General features: G+C 48.7%; 1 protein-coding gene and 1 long non-coding RNA gene across 4 annotated transcripts in view; both read left to right on the top strand.

Moving 5' to 3' along the window:
• Positions 1 to 15,261, top strand: part of FAM120A (family with sequence similarity 120 member A) — a 59,078-nt gene extending 43,817 nt beyond the window's left edge. The window contains exons 13-18 of one of the 3 annotated variants that reach the window (XM_064156293.1): positions 1,531 to 1,740; positions 3,060 to 3,243; positions 4,141 to 4,278; positions 5,792 to 5,933; positions 10,288 to 10,384; positions 11,704 to 12,683. In XM_064156293.1, coding sequence (XP_064012363.1) covers positions 1,531 to 1,740; positions 3,060 to 3,243; positions 4,141 to 4,278; positions 5,792 to 5,933; positions 10,288 to 10,384; positions 11,704 to 11,766 — 834 coding nt within the window. In that variant the 3' untranslated portion in view covers positions 11,767 to 12,683. Of the gene's footprint in view, positions 1 to 1,530; positions 1,741 to 3,059; positions 3,244 to 4,140; positions 4,279 to 5,791; positions 5,934 to 10,287; positions 10,385 to 11,703; positions 12,684 to 12,990 lie in introns of those variants that run through there. The other 2 variants (XM_064156290.1, XM_064156291.1) reach the window with 2 other exon arrangements.
• Positions 15,262 to 17,031: 1,770 nt separating this feature from the next.
• Positions 17,032 to 21,209, top strand: LOC135182199 (uncharacterized). Its single transcript, XR_010305092.1, has 3 exons — positions 17,032 to 17,385; positions 19,150 to 19,189; positions 19,379 to 21,209. It is a non-coding gene; the product is annotated as an uncharacterized LOC135182199 (long non-coding RNA).
• Positions 21,210 to 22,406: the final 1,197 nt, after the last annotated feature.

Raw genomic sequence — 22,406 nt, forward strand, 5'->3', positions numbered from 1 at the left:
CTTAGTCCTCAGTGTCTGTTTTCAAAGCACAGCACAATGATCTAATGACACCTAGGGGCAGAGATTTTGGCAAAGGTATCTGTAAGAGTCAGCAAAAGTCTTGCCTCATTAGATGCAAAGAGGAGGAAGCCTCACTGTGAAAATTGCTGGTCTCAGGTCTAAGAAAGGAGTCCCCAGCGAGTTTTCCTTCTCCATTGCAACAAGGCAGCATTAGACAATGTTTTTGTTCAACAGAAATTGCTCTCCAGGTCTTAGTTGTAACTTGTTTCCTGAAGAGTAACTTGTATCGTTGCCGTGTTGTGTGTTGGGCAACTGACAGAGGAAGTGTTTGGTGGGATGCTGTTACTGTCTTCACCTGAAGCTCCTGCTTCTCTTTTTATTGAAGTGGGCCAGAAAGACAGCAGCTGAGTTTGAACCCAGCTGCACAGCTGCAAAATGAACTGGATAGTCTTCGCATCTTAAAGGTTGCTTGTGCATAAGCAAGGTAATGCAGTTTAATTTCAACATTTAATGCCAAGGCCTTGCCAGTGTTCCCAAGAAAGGGCTGATATTTTCAGAAGTATTGCAGAGAACACTTGCAGTGCTATTTTCCTATGCCAGAGCTATAAATACATTCTCTGCAAGCAAATCCTTTTTCCTTCCACCACCATCTACTCACTGTTTAAACTCTGCCTTTGTGTCTTTAGCCTGCATCCTAACCAGAGCTGCCATACGTGTAAGCATCGCTGCATCAGTAAGAGACACTCCAGCAGCACAATCTTGAGCCAAGCTAATAGAAAAATCCATTCTGAAGGAGCTGGGAGGGAAATGTGATACCTGGGAAGAAAAACCGAATGCTGACACTGAGCTCAGACTTGAAACTTTGCACAAGATTATTTGAAATACGTTTTTAGGGGCCTTTTTTTACTGCTTATTTCCTACAAGTGTCTTCAGAGCCTTCCCTTGCTTTGAAAACCTCTGCCCTGCATATTTATCAACGATCTAATGAAGCCAAAGTTTGCATCTCCCATGGTTACATGCCACAGAGTAACCTTGAGTCTTGTATTTAAGATGTTTTGCTGACTGCTTGATAGTAAATTGAGGTGAACCATGAAAATATTAGACATTAATGTTAGAGATAAATTAGAATAAGCATTGTTGACAAAATAGAGAGGCTTGATTTTATTTCTCTCCTCTGGAGTGGAAGGATGGGCCCAGCAGGCTTCCTGAGCGTGGCAGTTGTGCATGTTCAGGTGGTGTATTCCTTCCAGTCAGACTGGGCCTCTCGTGTGAGAATTCTGACCAGCAGTGAACCTTGTGCTGGTTTAAGAGTTCTGAGGAGGTGCCTTGGGTGTTTCTGTGCCAGTCTTGGGCTCTCAGGCGTCTGTGCCAGCGTCCAGGTGGGAGACGTGGGAAGCAGGGTGGGATCGGAAAGGTTGGAGCAGGCGATCCTTGAGGCCTCTTCCAGCCTGGTGCTCTGTGCGAACTCTTGGAGCGGCTTTGGTCTCCAGCTGCTGCTGACCTCTCCGAATTGCCCATTGTTTGGAACAGATCGAGAACCTGGACCCCCGAGGAATCCAGCTGTCTGCACTGTTCATGAGCGGTGTCGACATGGCGCTCTTCGCCAACGACGCCTGCGGCCAGCCCATCCCGTGGGAGCACTGCTGTCCCTGGATGTATTTCGATGGAAAATTGTTCCAGACCAAGCTCATCAAAGCAAGCCGGGAGAAAGTTCCGCTCATTGACCTCTGTGATGGTCAGGTGTGTAGCCTGGGCAGCGGGACAGAGCAGCCGTGGCTGCCAGGGGCTCATGTGGCTGAGCTGTTTACTTTGTTGCTCATCTCTCTACTTCTAAAAGGAGCTGAAAGGCTTTGGGGTTTTCTCCCTGGAAACTGAAAGTTGAGTACAGTTGTCATGCAGTGAATGAATGAGCTCAGTATGAGCTGTCAGTGGACGCCTGCAGCCCAGAAAACCAACTAGATCCTGGGCTGCATCAAGAGAAGGTGTGGCCAGCAGGTCGAGGGAGGTGATTCTCCCTCTCTGCTCCACTCTGGCGAGACTCCACCTGGAGCACTGTGTCCCATTCTGAAGTCCCCATTACAAGAAAGATCTGGAGGTGCTGGAATGTGTCCAGAGGAGGGCCAGGAAGGATGATCAGAGGTCTGGAGCTGCTTTCTTAGGAGGACAGGATGAGAGAGTTGGCGTTGTTCAGTTTGGAGAGAAGGTTCTGAGAAGACCTTATTGTGGCCTTGCAGTATCTGAAGGGGACCTACAAGAAAGCTGGTGAGGGACTTTTTAGGGTGTCAGGTAGTGATACAGGACTGGGGGAACGGATCCAAGCTAGAGGAGAGGAGGTTTAGATCAGATGTTAGGAAATTCTTTACCCATAAGAGTGGTGAGACACTGGCACAGGCTGCCCAGGGAGGTGGTTGAATCCTCACCCCTGTAGGTGTTTGAAAGAGGCAGAGATGTGGTCCTGGGGGCCATGGTTTAGCCTCAGCCTTTACTGGTACAGTTAGAAAAGGTCTGGACTCAATAATCTTACAGGGCTTTTCTAACCAAAGCTATTCTGTGATTTCTGACTCAGGGGACACTGCTCAGATTAAATATTTATGATGGTTGTGGTGTCTCTCAGGTTTATAGCCTCCAGGTGTGCTTTGGCCTCTATACAGAGGCTTTGTTTTGCAGTCCCTGTTTGTGACAATTACTATTTAAGGTAAAGGGCTGCTTTAAGTGTTCAGGAGACTACAGACAGAAGTTTCTCAGTTCCTTCCTGAAAAAGCCTTTTTGACTTGTAAACTGTTTCTGCATTACCAGCTTCTAAGTGATCTCAGGGTTTAGACTCCCACTTCTCTGTCAATGCATAAAGATTTTCTTACCAACAGTTCCAGTGTCAGTGAACTATTAGTAGTAATCTGTAAGAGAGATGACTGTAATTTTCTGGCTAGCTTTCTGGAAGCTGCTTGCAGTAGTTCACCCATTCTGCTGCTCTTCTGCTTTCTTTGGATTTGTTTTGTAAATGTAGCTTGATGCAGTTGAAACTGGAATTTTAACTTCTGCGACCTTCTCCTCATTCACAGGCTGAGCAGGCAGCCAAGGTTGAAAAGATGCGTCAGAGCATCCTAGAAGGATTAAATTTCTCCAGGCAGAACCATCCTCTCCCTTTCCCACCTCCACCTGCCATGCCTTTCTATCCAGCTTCTATGTATCCTCGACACTTTGGGCCAGTCCCACCACCTCAGGGCAGGGGGAGAGGCTTTGCTGGTAAGTGCTGGGGCAGCGGTGTGGAATGTGTTGGTGTTACCTTGTCTTTCCCTCTCCCAGAACTCCAAACTGATTTGCCCCTGCAGTTTTGCAGGGAACATCCATCGAAGCAAGCAGCTGGCATGTATTGGCATGTGCCAGTCACTGCACTTGGTTGGTAGCTTCATTAGCCACGGCCTAGCAATATGGAATATGTTGTACTGCTGAGTATTCCCATCAGGATGGTTAGTAACTGTGCCAGATCAAAATATTTGTACTGCTGCTCTAGGAAATAGAAAAGCGGAATGGATCAACATTGGGTGACATGAAAAGGCTCTTCCTGCACTGCACTCTGCCTCAAAACTCTGATGTTTATAAGTATTAAGCATGCCCAAATGAGTGGACACAGTTTAACTGTCAGGGTTGAAGACAACCTTTCCTCCCCGGCCCTCTCTGCTTTGCTACAGTCATTTAACCGTTGGCACCCTCGAGTGTGTAAATGCTGATAAAACCATTCCAGGCTGTTTCTAGATTCATTCCCCTTCTCTAAATCTCTCCAGTACCATGGCCTATAGGTGTGTTGATACTGGATGTTGGGAGTTCTTGGGGTGCCACAACTCTAGCCCTCAGACCTCATTGCCCAGAACTTGTCACAAGCCTTCGCAGCGCTCACCATGCAGTCAGGATGCCTGTCCCAAAGGATCAGAGACCCCAGGCTCACTGAGCAGCAGGACAGCTTCGGCCAGGGCTTCCTGGGCGGTGGTGGCTTGCTCCTGCACGGCAGTACCTGCAGGAGCCTGGCCCTCTGCTGACTCCGGAAGGGTGGAAGGAGGCAGCAGTGTCTCTGCTGGGGGCCTTCCCGGATGCCTGGCCCCCTCACAGCTTTTCCCGTGTCTTTCTTTACCCTGGGTCTAACAGGAGTCTATGGCTTCGGAGGCCCTTATGGGGAAACAGTAGCCACAGGCGCTTACCGGGCCTTCCGGGTGGCGGCAGCGGCAGGACACTCCGGAGCCTTCTCTGGCAATGACAGCAACAGGACTAGCAAGTTTCAGGGCGGTAATTATACCCAAACCCCTTTTCTTAGAGCTTCTGGCAACAGCTTCCTTCACTTCACGGTTTGGTCTGAGGCTTTCCTGCTGACTGCCAGTCTCCCTTTCTCCCTAACTGTCTCAGCTCTCCCTCTCTAGAGCCTGCCCAGGCTGCTCTCCGCTCTGCTCTCCCAGGTCCCTGCTGCAAGCCCCCCAGGCACCAGCCTCTTTTATGCCTAGAGCTCCTCCTCCAAATACAGGGTAGCTGTGAAACCCAAGGAGATGGTCTGTCTCTTGTGCTGCAAGCTGCAAGGATGGAGTCTGTAATCAGCTCAACTTTGCTTGGCTGTATTAACAATTACTCTCTAAAACTGGGGGCAGTTGAGCTATTGCAAGACCAGCTCAACATAGAAGTCCCTGACTTGGGTGTCCCTGCTTTTCCCTTTGCTGGTGTGGACACAGGCATGGGATTTACCTACCTACTTACCTACCTACCTACCTACCTGTGTGCCTGCTGCCCACCTCCTGTACAAGGTGGCACAATGGAAGCATTAATTTCAACCCCCCCATGTATGGTCAAAAAATTCCCATGGATTTAGCTGTTCTTTCTGGCCTCTGAGCTTTTATCTTAAGGGCGAACATCCCTTTAATGCTTGGTTGTGTGAATAATTTGCCCCTGTACTCCATGTGCCATGGAAGCCAGAAGGTCTGGACAGGGGAGCATGAACCTTTTTGCCTTTAATAAGTTCCTAGCGTATTCATCTTTGAAGTCTAATCACAGCTGCACCAAGGCTGTGTCCCTAACCCTCTCAGTGATGATGGTCCCACCAGTAACATCTGGCTCAGCTGCACTTACCTGGCTTTCTTGAAATCTGTTAGGCCCCAGAGCTGATTTTTAAGGGCAAAACACAGCAACTTGAGTATAAAATGGATTTATATTGTAGACAACTGCCACTTTAGCTGCTTTCTTGGTAGGGGAAGGCTAATTCTATCTTTTACACTTTCACTGCTGTACTTTTATGCCAACTTCTGGTAGCACAGATCTGCCTAGTAAATTGATGATAGCAATTACAGTCTGTGTGTCCTGTGCTGAACTTGGGGTTCACTAAAAGTGCCTTTAAACCTGCAAAAATCACTTCTACAATAAGTACACACCAGATGTGGTGGAGTTAGAGAATGGTTGGACTTGAGGATCTTAAAGGTCTTTTCCAACTGAAACAATTGTAGGAATGCAAGAGGGGAAAAAAAAAACCACTCTTCAGACAGCTTGTAAAATTTCACTTTAGTTCTTTAATGCTTCTCTAAAGTATATTTTTAGCTCCTGAAAGTGAAGGGCTCATGTAAGGTCATTTCATTTTCCAGAATTGATACAAGGGGGGAAAGAAAGACTTCTGAAAGACTGCAGAATGAGAGAGGCTCTGCCAGTGTCAAAAGAGGAAACAGTGTAAATGATACCATCTGGCAACCCAATTTTCCCATGTATTTGTTACTTTAATGTTACAATTGTGAAGGTCAAAGTTTGCTTTTGCTTTTATGTGCAGGAGTCCAACCTATTCCTTCTCAGGGAGGGAAACTTGAAATTGCCGGCACTGTAGTCGGCCACTGGGCTGGAAGCAGACGCGGACGAGGGGGTAGAGGACCGTTTCCTCTGCAGGTTGTGTCTGTGGGAGGCCCAGCCAGAGGGTAAGTGCAGTCTTGTGGAGTGTGCAGTTTGCTGATGGGGCAGAAAAGTAAAACAGGGAGAAGCTGGGGGGCGTTGGAAATTGCATGCAAGCACATGTGCATTAAGTAAATTGTACCCAGAGTAGAAGTTCTGCTCATTGGTTTTAAGATGGTTTTAGTTAGTTACTCAGATGAGTGTAAACATTTTGATATGCAGGTAAAATTCATACTCTGAATTTTATATATATATATATATATATACACACAGAGAGACACATGCATACACAGACAGGAGAAGATGACTTCCAGCAGAAGATGGTTCAGCAGGACCATGGAAGTCATTCTGCTCCTGTACTCAGCACTGGTTAGGCCACACCTTGAGTATTGTGTCCAGTTCTGGGTCCCTCAATTTAGGAAAGATGTTGAGGTGCTTAAACCTGTCCAGAGAAGGGCACCAAGGCTGGTAAGGGAGCTGGAGTAGGGCTGTGAGGAGAGGCTAAGGGAGCTGGGGTTGTTCAGCCTGGTGGAGAGGAAGCTCAAGGGAGACCTTACTGCTCTCCACAACTACCTGAAAGAAAGTTACAGCCAGGTGGGGGTTGGTCTCTTCTCTCAGGCACCCAGTGACAGAAGAGGAGGAGACAGCCTCAAACTGCACCAGGGCAGGATTAGGCTGGATGTTAGGAAGAAAATCTTCACAGGAGTGATTGGCATTGGAATGGGCTGCCCAGGGAGGTGGTGGAGTCATCATCTCTGGAGGTGTTTAAGAGGAGGCTGGATGAGACACTTAGTGCCATGGTTTAGTTAATTAGAAGGGTTAGGTGATAGGTTGGACTCTATGATCCTAGAGATCTCTTCCAACCTGGTTAATTCTGTGATTCTGGGGGCTTTCTCTTCCATAGAATCAATAAATACATTACACCAAACCCAGACTGTTTTCAGCACTCATTTCCTATGCCATGGTAGAACATTTATTTATTAAGTTGTATGATAAAAGTTTTTAATAACCTCATTATGCAATTCTTCTGTGAAGCAGAAAACACCTGAAGGATGCTTCTAGGTTTAATAGTTCTATGCTACAGTTGTGATGGGAGATGTGCTTAAAAGAATATTAATTTCAGCCTTTCCTTTTCATTTCCCTGCAGCTGAAATTACAGGTGCACATTGCTGAAAAGGAAATATTTTGTTACAAGAATTATCTAGGCCTTTACTTTTAAGATTTTTGGTTTGGTTGTTTTGTGGGTTTTTTTTCCATAGGCTTGATCATTCTGTGCCTTACCTTTAATTAGCACTGTATCTATTAGAGGAGACAATCCCAAAGTAAAGTGATTTGTATATTATGTCTGTCTTTAACTCTGCTAAAGGAATGGAGCAGAGTAGGTATTTGTGCCTTGAGCTAGGAAGCAGCAGTCTGAAGGAGCAAGTGTAAACTGTATGATTGCCTCTCTGTCCATTAATCAAATGAAATGTGCAGTATAAAGCATAGTGCTAGAGTCAGCAGCTGCAGTGTCTGTCTTGGTGGGCCAAGGGAGAAAATGGCTGAATCTGGAGCCCTGGGAGAATAGGAAGAAGCTTCTGGTGTGGGTACAGGGAGAGATAGGAACAACACAAGCAAAGACTAAAAGGTTCAGTGGAAAGCAGCACTGGGGTGAGAGCAGAGTCCATGTTTTGAGGGAAGTGAATTTTGTCAGGAACACTTGATTCTGTAGAACAGGATTCAGTTGCCAGACCATAAGCATCCAGTGTTTAGGTGCTTCTGACAACTGTTAGCTAATTGTGCCGGCTAGCAGGGTCCTGGGACTCATGTGCTCTTCCAGGGGAACAGCAGAGACCAGGGCTAAGCTAAGCTGGGTGATGAGGCACTAGGTGCCTTTGGGTATTTTGACTTCTCAGTTTCAGTGGATGAAATGCCATTTGTCACCATTTAAATGAGGCTAGTGAGTGCTCCCAGGTTCTGTTTCTATGAGAATCCATGATCAGAAGAACCTGTCTACAGAGCTTGTTCCTTTTCTTCAGTTAAATGCGGTCTGGGAACACACCTGTGTCATGTAGTGTGACCTGCTTTGACTGCTGTCTGGCTGAGGCCCCCAAGTGATGGTCTGGAGGCACAGATCTTGCTTACATTTGTACTGTGCCATTGGCTTCCCGCACAGAAAAGCTTACCCATATATATTCGTAGTTGGGAACTAAGACTGGCAAGGTCCTAATTTGAGAGCATTCCTTATCTGAGAAGTGATCAGATCACTGAAAGGATGTAACTGCTCCTGAAAGGACCTTGGTGATGAAGAAACTGAGATCTCCAATAGTAGCTTTGGAGTCAGAAGATCAAAGAGCTGACATTATCTTTGGGTGCAAGTTGTCACCTCAGGACAGGAAGACAGGACGACTGTCAATGGCAGATCTTCCTGGTTCCATCAGATCATCACTGATGTTAAATTCTTTACATGAGGCATTACTAAAATTAGAGAAGGAGAAACTACTGCCAGGAGCTTCTCTTTGGAGTGTGTGTGTTTGTATTGTGGTTGTTGTGCCAGTTGGTACTAAAAATAACACTTGCTAGGAAGGCACACTGATGGTGGTGCTCTCAGTCCAGGCAGCTTAAAGGCTGGGGTCCTTGTTGGCAGGAAGAACTCCACCAGGAGACTGCACAGGACATGGCCTGCAATTCGTCTCCTAGCCCTGCAGCCTTGTGTTTCATTTTTTTATCTATGTGAGCTGAGGAGATCATGTCAGGCTTTGTCACCATGTCACCACTGATTCTGTGCAACACGGAGCTTGGATGTTGTTCTTCTTGTGTGAAATCAGACCAGCTGCTTTCTACTGGCTTCGATCCATCAATGGATTTAAGTCTGATTTTTCTGAGTAGGAAAAATCTTATTCAGCTCTCTGAAGAGCACACTTTCACCTTGTTAAAAAGCAAGTTGCCATTGGAATGGGCTGCATAGGGAGGTGGTGGAGTTGCCATCCCTGGAGGTGTTCAGGACAAGACTGGATGAGGCACTTAGTGCCATGGTCTAGTTGATTGGCTAGGGCTGGGTGCTAGGTTAGACTGGATGATCTTGAAGGTCTCTTCCAACCTGGTTGATTCTATGATTCTAAGTGGAATAGGTAAGCCCTGTTAAAACCTTTGGAAGGAATGCAGTGGGAGTGAAAGTGTCAAACACAACCCTTTCCTGTTTATCCTTCACTGTTGCTTTTAAATCTCAGTATTGAATTTCTTACTGCTCAGTGTGGGAATCTGCAGCCCGTGTGAGAAGACTCCATGGCAGAGAGTGGTGTTTCTGCACCGAGTCAGCTCAGGTTTCCCAGCAGAGCAGCAGAGGGGTAGGAGCAGTCCAGCAAACCTTCCCTCCTCTTCAGGCAGGTTTCAGTACAGCTCAGGCAGCTGGTGAGGTTGCTGGGTAGATGGCAAATGAGATGCGGTTGAACTGTGTCTGCCCTGCGTTGCCAGAGTCACAGCCTGGGCAATTGCAGCCCACACAGCTTAGAAACTGGGGCTGGATGCAGCAGTTGGCCACTCTGTGCCAGCTTGAGAGACGTCAGTGTTGGTGCTGGGACCTTCTGGTATGGGGCAGTGAATTAAGGAGCAAAGCAGAGCAGTTCTGTGTTTCTGGGAGCCAAAACAGAAAGACCTTCTAGGTGAGAGGCAGTCCTTGACATAAGGATAAGGAAGCTGAGTTTCTGCAGTTGATGGCATTAAAATAGTTTTAGTTGAATGAAGTTTTGTTTTGATCTGATCTAATCTTTATTGAATCAAATGAAAAAGCCACTACTTGATGTGTCCTGGTTGGAAGTCTCCATTTGAAAGCATCCAAACTTGATAAATTGCTATGTCAGATCTGGCTTAAGCCTCCTTTTCCCCTCAGGTTCTTAGATAATTTTGTATTCTCCCATCAAAACTGAAGCAATTTTGTATTTTGTCTAATTTTCTTTTATCTGCTTTCTTCTGTCTGGCATGTCTCTAACGTGGGATGTGTTATTAAATGGGAGAAATGGCCTTATGAATGGTTCCAATTGCTTTGTAGTTTTTAAAGAGAAAGTATTATGAGCTCTGTTTTTGAAGCACCATAAGGGTAATCTGACACTGAAAATGTTTTTGCAGAGCTTGAAAGTATTCATTTATTGTTCTTTTAAAGAGTGAAATGTAGAAATAGTCATCTTACTGGTACGAAAACAAAAGGTCTGTTAGGTTTCATGCACTTGCAAGCAGCAGAACCCTGTAATTCTGGATTGCTCACATTGCTTCTGTAAAGATGGGAATGTTAGTCACTTGACAGTAAAGCTAGGGAAAAAATATCTTCCAGCAAACTGAATTTGAAGCAGTTTTAACTGAAGCTGATCTGTGTTCTTCTCTCTCCCTTCTCCTCACATCTTACAGGCGTCCTAGAGGAGTTATTTCCACTCCAGTGATAAGAACTTTTGGAAGAGGCGGAAGGTACTATGGGAGAGGTTATAAAAGCCAGGGAGCAATTCAGGTAATAAAGCCCTGTGCCTGACCTCACAACACTCTAGTTTGCAGGCTAGTATGGTGTGGACTTCAGACCAGCTAATACTGACAAGATAAAAGTGTTCCTTGCAGTGATCTTGCCTGCGTGTTGAAGCTGGAAGCTGCACCAGCAGTGATGGATGACAGGCTAGAGTTGCATCTCAATTTTAAGCAAACCTTGGTTATAAAGAGAGATGTGGGAAAACTTCTTTTGATGTGAAGGCTGTGCTTGCACAGGTCTGACCAGCCCTGGGATTAGCAGAAAATGCAGGAAAATGGGAGAAACACAAAGCTGAAACAAATCAGGCCTTTCTGGTCCCTCCCCTACTCCTTCCCAGGCTCTTTTCTGGGAGCTCCACCTGACCTCATGGAGAAAAATTAGTAGCAGTAGAAGGATCTTTGTAGCTGCATGGCTCCAAAGATAAAGAACTTATTCTGAACTTGTAGGAAATAACAAGTCTTTGCCCCCATGAGCACAGAGTTTCATTTCAGTAATGAAACGTCTGTGGATCGTGGGGGTTTGTCTTTTCCATGGATCCTTTAAAACCAGCTGAAGCAAACTGCTGTTTCTTATTAAATGCCAATTGCTTCAGAGTTCTGTTTTCCTCCCTTTTCCATTGTTCTTGCTGCTCTGCAGTTCTGAATGCTGATTCAAGTCCCAGTGGTAATGGTTGAGTGGGTAGTAAATAGGTGGAAAACTTTTTTCCCTATAAATATATCCTATGGATGTGCAATTTGTCACGGAGACATTAGTGTAGAAGAGTAGGAGGTGTTTGCAGGTATCAGACAGTAAGAGAAGGAAACTTCTCCAGTGGATAATGAAGCAACTATTAACTTCAAGTAAAACTTGCTGTGTAAAAATTCAAATGCTCCTCTTCCTTGTTGTATAATCTGTGTACCCAGAAATTGATGTCTACCAATGTACCCTATGCCTTTACATCCTTTACTTTAAATAGAGAAGAAACCACTGTGGCAATTAGAAAGTACCACATACCTTCACCTGGGAAATAGAGAAAGCCCTGAAAAGGAGTTCTCAGATGTTCTAGGCTTACTACAGGTTTACACACAGTTGGAATAGTACCTGAGGTGGAGGGTGGTTAGTCTTGGCAGACAGTCAGCAAGTTTGGGTATTCACATTTTAATTAATGGGATTTGGATGGTAAATAATTGTGATCGCAGGGATCTGGGTCTGAAGTCATGCCTGTGATAGGGAGAAGGAAGCAAAGTGTCATCTGTGCTGACTGCCTCTGAGCTCCTGGGGGGGTCACCAAGACACTGTGCTAGAGCTGGTGTCTGTTCCTTTTGCAGGCAAGGAGAAAAGGTGAAGTGACATGCGTGTGGCAGGGAGAGCTTGGGAAACTCAATGCATGACAAGTAGATTTTGATACCAGTTCAGACCAACTGGCACCAGTGTACTTCCCTGTTCACAGACCTGGGCCACTGAGGGAAAGGTGCCTGTGCAGGGCCAGATTCAGGCGTTTACACCAAGATCCTCCCTGCAGTGGCTTTCTTGATGCTCACTGTGAGCTGACAGGAAGACAGGTTGGAGAACCTGACTGAAAGCAGCAGTTTGTGATTATTCCACATAAAAGCCATGCCTGGTGTTTCACAAGAGAAGACTTTTGGCTTTGGTCTGAACACTTGGTAAAGCCTGGCAAGAACATTTACACGTGGTGGGCAGTCACTGTCCTCATGCACCAGTCACACCTCGGCAGGGTTACTGCACAGTGTGTGTGGCCTTTGGGAGTACAAGAGGCCAACAGCTGTCACCTGCAGTGATCTCCCAGCAGTTCAGAGAAGGCCTAAGCCAGGCTGTGTCTAGTGTGTGAAAGTGAAGATGGTTGCCCTAGGACACTAGTTGCTGTTGTTTGAGGTGTAAAAGACTTCTTCACCTTAAGTCATGTCTTAGCTCTTGACTTTGGTAACAGCATGACCATGAAGGACGGTGCTTCACAGCAACCAAACCTGCTGATTGTGTGGGGGTATTTAAAGCCTACCATGATTCTGGAATGCTAAGAGTCATTGTTGCAGATACACTTACAAACTAAATACGGCTTCTGATGCTGCCCAGAGCTGGTTTTGATGGCTGTGCTCAGTCTTGTAAGATCCTACCGTGTGCTTTTTGTATGAAGCCATTTGCCTAACACCTGGAGCATCTAGACCAGTGTAGATAATATTGCATGGAACTTCTGCACCTGTTTAAAAGCTGTCTAGAAAAACAAAAAAAGGTTTTGGGTTGTACTTGAGTCACCTGTAATCATTAAATCATGCTCTGTGTGAACCAAGAAGCAGAGTTAAGCTCTATATTGATTCCCAGTGTTGGCGTTTCCAGATGCGTTGAAGCATCAAAGTTAGCAAGGGGCATTTGACCACAGGAGGAGCAGCAAAAGGCCTGGCTGGAAGGCCCTCAGAAATCCTGAGAAGTCTTTCTCCTCTGTGCTCTGCTGTTTATTCTGTCTGCCACTTCTCATTGCAGCAGTCCACACTGGTCAGTAGTGGCTTGTGATGTTTGTGCACCCTGCATGCTGGCTGTGAATGGTGTGGTTGTACCGGGACGCGGATCTCCAGTAATTGTCTTCTTCTTTCAAAAACTAGGGCAAACCTCCTTATGCTGCTTCAGCAGAAGAAGTAGCCAAAGAACTTAAGTCAAAATCAGAGGAATCTAAATCCTCAATTGTGTCTTCAGATGGATCCCTGGCTGAAAATGGAGTTGTGAATGAGGAAAAACCAGCTTCCCAGATGAATGGGAACACAGGAGACATCAGGGCTTCCAATCAGTCTGAAAGTGCCTTGAGTAATGACTCTAAAATGTGCAATACAAATCCTCACTTAAATGCACTAAATGCAGACAGTGTTTGCCATAAAGATGATGCTCTTGAGGCCACTGTCTTAAAAAAAGAAGAGTAAACTTATTTTTTATAGAGGGTGAAGGATGTTGGGAAGGGTCAGGATTAGGAATATCTGGAAAGAAAGAGAGCCTACAGTTACGTACATTTTTTCCTTTCCGTAAGAGAAAAATGAGGACTTTGGAAATTCGGATCCCTCTTGGACGTCAGAGATTTAAAACAACACAATTGTTTTGGTTTTTTGTTTTTGATTTTGATTTTTTTTTTTTAGTTTTAACCAGTTGTAGTCAAAATGCTACAATAAAAGAAAAAAAAAACACAAAAAAAAAAAGAGAGAGAGAGAGAGAGAGAAAGAGAATGAAGAGCATTTGACTCCCGCACTTAAAATGAAGTATACATAAAGTTTAAACTGGTTATGACAAAAGCTTGTAGGTTGTTTTTTGGTTTTTCTTTGGAACTATAAAGAAAACAAAATTTTGGCAGTCTTTAAGTATATATAGCTTCAACTATACTTCTTTTTTTTTTTTAAGTACTTGGCACCATATGTATGCCATTATATTTGGGTTGGTTTTTTGTTTCATTTTGGGTTTTCCTTTATGTTTTTTTTTCGCATTACTGTGTCACAATAAAGCTTTCTTTAAGGCTTTGATTTCATGATCGTGGGGGGGGGGGGAGGGGAGGGGAAAGGCACAACCACATTTTGGTTTTAGTTTTTATTTTTTAGGGGGGGGGTTGGTTAGGGTTATTTTTTTTTCATTCTTTCTTTCAATTTCCTCACCGTTGCCGTGGTTTATTTTTGTTTTCCTTTTTTTTTTGTTTGTTTGGTTTTAGTTTTGGGGTTGGTTTTTTTTTTTGTGTTCAAAACTCTGGAAACAACCAATTCTCCAGCATTCTTGCAGCAGCTCTGCTGGTTTTTTCAGTGTGCATCATACATGCTTTTAACAAGCGAGGTTTTTAAACGGAGAGATAAAACCTCCAAACCACAGACGATGCGCAAACGACCTTTCAAAACAAAACAAAAGCAAATAATAAGAAATACAAACACCAATGTGTTGGGAAACTTTTTTGTGACTAATACCATGCATCCGTGATCAATGAACTATGTGGTTTTGGAAATCAGACGTAGACCATTAGTACTACTATTTGAGCTAAACTTCTGCATGGTTCATGATTTTTAAAGTGTGTAGTTAATATTATGCATGTTCTTGTCCTCTTTCTTCCATTCTTACAAGTACTGTGCCCATTCGCAAAACAACAAAAAGCTAATAATCAGTAATAGTCCTATAAAAGATGTTAACTATGTTTAGTCATTGACTGATCTTGCTCTAACCTTTAAAATTTTGTGATTATTGACCTCTGTTGCATTTATTCTAAACAAAAAAAAAAAAAAAGTTTTGAGAGAAGTAAAAAAAAACACAAAAAAAAGAGTTATCTAGCCGTTTTGAATATCAACGTTACCCTGGTGTACTCATTGCTGTATGCATTATTGTTCTCTGTTGCTGTTTTATGCCTTCATATTAGCAAATATGAAATTCTGTGGAAAAACAAAAAAAAAATAATAATAATAATAATATGCTTTGATCTTCATTAAAAAAAAAAAAAGTTACCCCCCTTCTGTAGCAGGAAACAAATGGCTTGTTCTTGAGAACTTTCCCATCAAGGATTTAGTATAAGCAAATATACCTGTATCATTTTGATGTTTTTGTTAGTGTTTCCAAACTTAAATGTACTTCAAAATCAGAATCATTTCTTTATATTCGTTTTCATATAATTCTCCTGATGCTCTTCATCACACATTAGTGATCAGAAATGAGGTGTAATTCCCCATTCCCTGCCCGCAAGAGCTAAGTAGGTATCTTAATGTAAGTTGAAGGGAGTTCTGCCCCAACTCATGGATTGTGCAAGAATGAACTACTGTTGGGTTTGATTGGTTGTAGATGGATTGTGGTGTGGTGTATTTGAAGGCTATTGAATGCAACTTACAGTGCTTAATAAAAATCTTTATTCTTTTAGTATAAAATCCTGTATGCCTTTTTTGTCAGAGATCTTTTTAAGCCACTTCTTGTAAAGAGTAGTTTTCCTACACCCAACGAAGGCGATGGGAGTTTGCCACGCTGTCCTCCTGGGAGCTGGAGAAGAAGGCCACCCTACCACCTCGATGCTGCTGCTGTGGGATGCTGCTCTTGCTTGGGGTCACGCCTTGGCCTTCTCACTTCATCTCCATGTTCAGATGCGAGATGGTTTAGCAGAAGGAACAGGGGCGGTTGTTTAAAGAGGAGAAGGATCAACCCCAGCTGCTTGCAGGGTTTGGAATGCCAGCTGAGCATAAACTGTCCCAGTAAGTGGGAGTTTTCTTTACAGCTCCGATCATCCTGAACAGCACTGGCCCTGGTACAGACTCGGTACTGCTGCAGAAGGACCAGGCGGTGCCTTGCTCCTGCGGAACAGCCTGCACCATGGGTGCAGACATCAGCAAGTGTCTTCTGCTGTGTCCTCTGTGTGCTCCACAGCTCACTTGAAAGGGGGGCTGGAGGCAGGAGGGGAGAGTTTGGGTGCTTCTGCCTAGTAATGAGTAATAGGATGAGAGGAAATAGCACCAGGGCAGGTTTAAGTTGGACACTTAGAAGAATCTTGACTGAAAGGGTTCTCAACCACTGGAACAGGCTGCTCACGGAAGGTGGTTGAAACCCTACCCCTGGGCGTGTTTCAGAGATAGAGACGTGGTGCTGAGGGACGTGGTGTAGTACCAGCCTTAGCAGAGTCAGGGATCGGCCTCAGTGATCTCAGAGGCTTTTATCACCAAAACGGTTCTGTGATGCTATCACGCGGGCCTTTTTGTTGTGCTAATGAGACGTTAACATCCTTTCCTAACGTTACTGCTGTGTAGGCAGGCTGCTCTGGGCAGCAGCTCGGTCCTGAGCAGGCAGGCGTTGGTGCTGCTGGTTTGTGTTTTGTTGGTGGTCCTCTCTGGTTGTGTTACCTCTGCTGCAGCTCCGCGCTGGCATCGGGCGGTACGGGGTCGGTGCCATGTTCCTGGTGGTGGCCTGAAGGTTCCCTGTTAGTGACCCGCAAAAGGGCTCCGAGTGTAGCAGCTGAAGCCAACTACTTGCCGTGAAGCTGCTCTTTGGGTCCCAGCACTGCCCTGGAGGTGGCAGCGTCCGGGACAAGGTGCCCAAGGCTGGGGGCTTGGTGTGCGTTGTGAAGGCCAAAGGGCTCTGTGAGAAAGGAGCCTTCTCGTTGCCAGAGGAAGAGCTGGTCAGTAAAGGTGGTGGCGCTCAGCCGGCTCGGCGTGGATGTGACCGATAGCTCAGGACCCACCTCCGAGGCGAGAGTGAAGCTGCGGACGTTTGCCGTTCGGGTGCCCGTGCGGCCGCGCTGCCGGCCCCGCTCGCTGCCAGCAGCTGAAGCATGGCGGCTGCTCCCCGGGCTGGCCTGGCAGACGGTGCCACTCTGTTGCCAACGGCTAGCGACGATCCCTGCCTGCCACAAACTCGGCGCCTCTTGCACATCCCCGGGGAGTGCTCAAAGGCGGTGGGCAGGGGGAGCCCAGCACGGGCATGGCGGGACGCTTTCCGCAGCTGCAGCGCTGCGGGCAGAGGAGCAGGAGCCGTGAGCGATGCGAGGGAGCAGCCCCTGCCAGCGGGGCTGCCGAGGAGCCGCCGCCACCATTTTCTGCGCCGCGCTCGGGGCTGGACTCTCGCAGGCGCTGGCTGCGGAGCTGCGTCACGGCCGGGGAGGCTCAGGCGGGCTGAGGGAGCCGCCGCAGGGAGCCGCCGCCGCCGCGCCCCCCCCAGCTGCTCGGCACAAAGCCTGCAAGGGCTGAGCCTTCCAGCGCCGGCGCAGCCCTGCGGCCCGCCGAGCGTCCCTTGTATGCAGAGACCCTCACGCCGGGGAGCGGGACGGAGCCTCCGCGCCCGCTCCCAGCGAGGACGGGGACGGGACGGTGCAGCCGCCCCCGACTCTGCCGGGAGGAGACGCGCAGGGAGGCCGCGGGCACGTTTGCAGCGCGGTCGGCGCTTGGGAGCGTAATGAGGCAGGCCCGGGCAGATGGCAGCTCCGTGTGCAACCGCTTCGGCTGCTGAGAGCCAAGGGAGCAGCCCCCGGCAGCCCGCTCGGGCTGCACCGGGCAGCCGCGCAGCGTGGGGTGAGTGAGGCATCCAGCACCAGCTGCCCCCCGGCAGGTCCCACTGCCTCTGGGAGCTGGCAGGGGCTTGCAGTGGGCTGGAATGGGACGGCTCCCAACGTCCCACTGCTGTCCCCCGGGCCCAGGATGTGCAGCCCACCCGCGGGTGGAAGCCTTCAGAGCAGCAGCTCTCCCGCGGGCAGCGTGAAGGGGCTGGGGCTATTCCAGCTGCAGGCGTGCAGCCCTCAGGGTGGGTTTTGCAGGATTTAGTAGCACACATCTCTACATAAATCGGCGAAAAGAGAGCAGTTTTGCATCAGTGCTTCCCTAGCAGGCAGCAGCTCAAGAGAAAACGTGGTGCCTGGATCTGCTGGATCCCTTCAGTGAAGCCAGCGGCAGTATCCATGTGCCATTCCCTCCTGCCCCTGGGGACAGCAGGTTTTGCCCTGTTCCCCTCTGTGCGCTACCCCAAGCCCAGGGGAGGTCTCTTTGTGACCTCTTTTTCTTCCTTATCTGGTGAGCCATGGGGGCTACACCTTGCAATCACCTCTGCTGGCCCTGGAGGGGCCGTGGGTCTCTGCCCAGCTCAGCACCTGCCTTTGCTCACTCAGTGCCTCTTCCTAGACTTGGCCTGAGCCACTGGCTTGTGCTCTGCTCAGCCTGCCACAGCCTAGTCCAGCACACTGTGGCAAGAAGGGATGCAGGTGCAGGGAGGGATGCAATGACAGGAGGGGATGCAGAGGATAAAGAATGTGCAAGTACAACGCAGCTGAGGGCAACCCCATGCCCCCCTCAGACACCCTATCCCGAGTTTTGCCCTGAGATACCTCTCCTTGGACCAGGCAGAGGAGAGCAAGAAGCTCCAGAGCCCTTCCCTGGGGACTTTGCAAAGCATCAGGTAATAGCTAGGTGCTGGTTCTTTCTATATAGTCCCCAAGCAGAAGATGGCAATGTCGTGAGGGATTCAGGGCACTTCTGCCCTGTCCTGGATTGGCATTTCAGTCTGGGGGCTCACTGCTGTGTTTTGTTAGATAAATGGCTGAAGGTGTGCCCTGGGCTCTGGTTGAAATCCTGCCTGTTCACACCTGGCTGGCTGCACTAAAACTTCAAAAACCCTGCGAGTGAAGGGAGCAGACTGAAATAGTGAGGAAAAGTTGGGCAAGGGGCTACAGATAAGCAGCAAGGTCAGAAAGTACCCACAGCGATCAGCTTAATTCCTGCTGCTTCTGGTAGAGGTTTGTGATAAAATGTGACACTTGGCAACCTCTGCCAGAGGTATGGAACACCTGAAGGACATGGGCAAGGAGTTATGCCCAGGGAAAGGGTGAGGGAGAGACATGAGCACTTGTGCAGCTGCTGCTCTGGGGATGGGAGTGGGATGGGATGGGATAGGAGCAGAGGGCTGGGACAGCAGGATGTTGGTTGAGCACTAGAACTGGTTGCCCAGGAAGGTGGTTGGGGCCCCATCCCTGGAGATACTCAGGGTGAGGCTGGAGAGGACTCTGGGCAATCTGATGTAGTTGAGGATGGCTCCTGCTGCTTGCAGAGGGGTTGGACTGGGTGAGATTTGGAGGTCCCTTCCCACCTGGATGATTCTATGATGTTGAGCAGCTGCTGGATGGTGGTGTTGAAGCCACGTGGCTCAGAGATGCAGCACCCATGGGTGCTTGAGTCTCCTGGAGGGGATGAGGGTGAGGACAGAAGCCCCAGCCCATGGCTGGGCTCCCTGGCTGGCTGCTGGGCAGGAGGCAGGCACTCATACGTGGTTTTCTTCTGCCTTTTCAGGTGGTGCATCAGGGCGGTGCCGAGGGCGAAGCCTCAGCAGGTGTGTACTTAGCAGTGGGTTTTGCCCCTGCTTCAGGCACCTTTTCTGCAAAGCTCCCACAAGCCTGTCCCCGGGGGTCGTTTCTGGTGAGCTCTGTCAGAGCAGCAAACATCTCTTTGCTTTGGGTCTCTCCAGCAGTGACGTGTTCGTCCCACTTCTAATCCTGCTTTGTCTTCTCTTTCACAACAGGCTCTCAGCAAAGAGCAAAGTGGCAGCGCTCTGAGGGCCTCCTTTCCTTGCTGAGCTGGCTTCTTGGGCTTCCTAACAGATGAGCTTCACGATCCCAGGGCGGGAGACAGATGTTGCTCAGCCTGGCGGCAGTGGTGGACTCAGCACAGCTTCCCTTGGCTGAGCTTCCAGGCTGGCAGAAGCTGGTGGCCCTGCTCTGGAGACAGCATGGCAGCCTCTCTGGGTGAAGAAGAACCAAAACTCAGCCTGTCTGCCAAGTTATGAAACCTTGTTTACAAATGGTTTAAGTGTTTATAAAAACCATTTTGCAGCAGGCTCCACGGTGGCCACAGAACTTGAGTAACTGTGGCCAAACCCCTTTGTTAAAGAGCAGTTTTGGAAAGCTCTTGCTGGGGCTGGCAGCCTGTGTGGGCTGGGGACAGCCACAGCAGCTGAGCCAGCACCAGTGCTCCTGTGCCAGAGCTGTGGGGTGAGCCCAGGAGGAGCCTGCTGTTTCCACCCCTCCAGAAGATGCCTTTTCCTTACCCAGCGTGGCAACCAGGTGCTGATTCCCAGAGGTTGCAGCTAAACTGCTCTTAACAGTTTTCATCCTTGCTGCATCTCAGCCCTGGTACCCAGCTGCTGAGTCCCTGGTACCCAGCTGGTGACTCCTGCTCCTAGGATGGCAGCAGAGAGCAGCCCTGCTGGCCTTACCCCAGGAACCAACCCTGACAGCAAGGGTTAGGAAGCCACTTTTTAATAGATATTGACAGCTTTTCCCCTTCTTTTTACCTGCACTGCTGCCTGGGGACTGGGCTCTGCTCTGAACTTTGCATTGGTGCTGGTGTGTTCAGGCTGCTGTTCCTCAGGAGGCACAAGCACAGACTGAAGGGCTCAGGTGTAGTTTGGGGGGTTGGGTGTGGTAGTTTGGGAGCTGTAGTGTGATTTGGGGTCTTGGATATGGTTTGAGGTGCTTAGGTGTGGTTTGGAGGCTCAGCCACGGTTTGAGGGCTTAAGCATGGTTTGGGGACTCAGGGGCAGTTGGGGAGCTCAGTTGTGGTTTGGGGGCTCAGGCATGGTTTGATAGAATCACAGAGTCATTACAGTTGAAGAAGCCTTCTAAGACCATCAGGTCCAATTGCCAACCCAGCACTACCATGGCCATCAAACCATGTCCCAGGAGCCATGTCCTCATGTTTTTTGATGGTGACTCCACCACCTCCCTGAGCAGCCTGTTCCAATGCCTAAACACTCTTGCAGCAAAGAAAAATTTCCTCATGCCCAACCTAACCCTCCCCTGGCACATTTTCAAGCCATTTCCTTTCATCCTACCACCTGAGTGGAGGGAGAAGAGACCAACCCCTACCTGGCTTCAGCCTCCTTTCAGGGAGCTGTAGAGAGCAATGAGCTCTCCCCACAGCCTCTCCTCCCAGCTCCCTCAGCTGCTCCTCCCCAGCCCTGTTCTCCAGACCCTTGCCCAGCTTTGTTGCCCTTGTCTGGACCTGCCTCACCCTTCTATGTCCTTCGAGGGAGAAGCCCAGAACTGAACCCAGTATTTGAGGGGTGGCCTCACCAGTACAGGGGGAGAATCACTCCTGCTGGCCACACCTTTGCTGATCCAGGCCAGAATGCTGGTGGCCTTCTTGGCCACCTGAGCACACTGCTGGCTGATCTTCCACTGCTGTCAGCTAGCACCCCCAGGTCCTGTTCTGCTGGGCCACTCTTTTCCAAGCCAGGAGCATGGCATGGGGTTGTTGTGACCCAAGTGCATGGCCTGGGGGCTCAGCCACAGTTCTGGGGCTCAGACATCCCATGCAGCACTTGAAGCGGGGCCTCTGCAGGGAAGGAGCAGGGTGGCAGGGTGGCTTCTGCTGTCCCACATGGGTCAGTTCTGAGGGAGGTCTCCTTGGTGGTGCCACCCACGAGCCAGGGCACGCTGGGGGCTGAGGCTGTGGCAGTTTGCTGGGAGGGTCCTTGGGTCTGCTGATGTGGTTGTGCAGCTGCTGTTGCTGCCCGAATTGGCCTCTGCTGCACAGAACTGGGGGATTCAGCCTGAGCTTGAGAGAGAGGCAGTAGCTGAGCGTGGCAGGGGGCATGAGCTGGCACACCATGTCTCAGGGTCTGTGTTTTCGGATGAGCAAACGTGCCCCTGGTGCTCCAGCCCTTCCTTACACTTGCTCACAGAGCCTGAAGAGGGCTGCCAAGCCTAACCCGACCGTGCTTGTTGGGGAGGAGCTGGTGCTGATGGGCAGTGTTCCTGGGAACAGCGTGGAGCCTTCACATCTTGCTTTTACTACGAGCTCTGTCACAACACTTCCTAAGCAGGAGGGAGCCTCTGGTGTGTGTGAAACTCAGACACGGAGCGAATGGTGAGGATGGTGCAGTACCCTTGTTGGGGAAGGATAGGTAGTGTAGGATAGGTTGTGTAGGTGCTGCTGGAGCACCTACACAAACCCTGCCTCAGGAGCACCTCGTGTGAAGCAGAGCTGATTCCATAGCACCCATGGGCTGAGGCCAGCTGTATGAGATTCAGCAAGGCCAAGTCCTGCACTTGGGTTACAACAACCCCATGAGCACCCCAGGCCTGGGTCAGAGTGCCTGGAAACTGCCCAGGAAGGACCTGGAGGTGCCGAGCAACAGACAGTTGAAGATTAGCCAGGGTGTGCCCAGGTGGCCAAGAAGGCCACCAGCATTCTGGCCTGGCAGCAATGGTGTGGGCAGCAGGAGCAGGAAAGTTGGCATTGAGGCCACACCTTGAGTGCTGGGTTCAGTTTTGTGCCACTCACTCCAAGAAGGACATAGAGGGGCTGGAGCCCACCCAGGGAGGGCAACAAAGCTGGGGAAGGGTCTGGAGAACAGGGTTGGTGAGGAACAGCTGAGGGAGCTGGAGGTGTTTAGTCTGGAGAAGAGCAGTCAGAGGGGAGACTTCATTGCTCTCTACAACTCCCTGAAAGGAGGATGGAGCCAGTTTCTTCTCTGACAGCAAGTGGCAGGACAAGAGGAAATGGCCTCAATTGCACCAGGGAAGGTTTAGGTTGGATATCAGAAG

This window comes from Pogoniulus pusillus, chromosome 16, assembly GCF_015220805.1.
Source record: "Pogoniulus pusillus isolate bPogPus1 chromosome 16, bPogPus1.pri, whole genome shotgun sequence".
NCBI classification, from domain to species: domain Eukaryota; kingdom Metazoa; phylum Chordata; class Aves; order Piciformes; family Lybiidae; genus Pogoniulus; species Pogoniulus pusillus.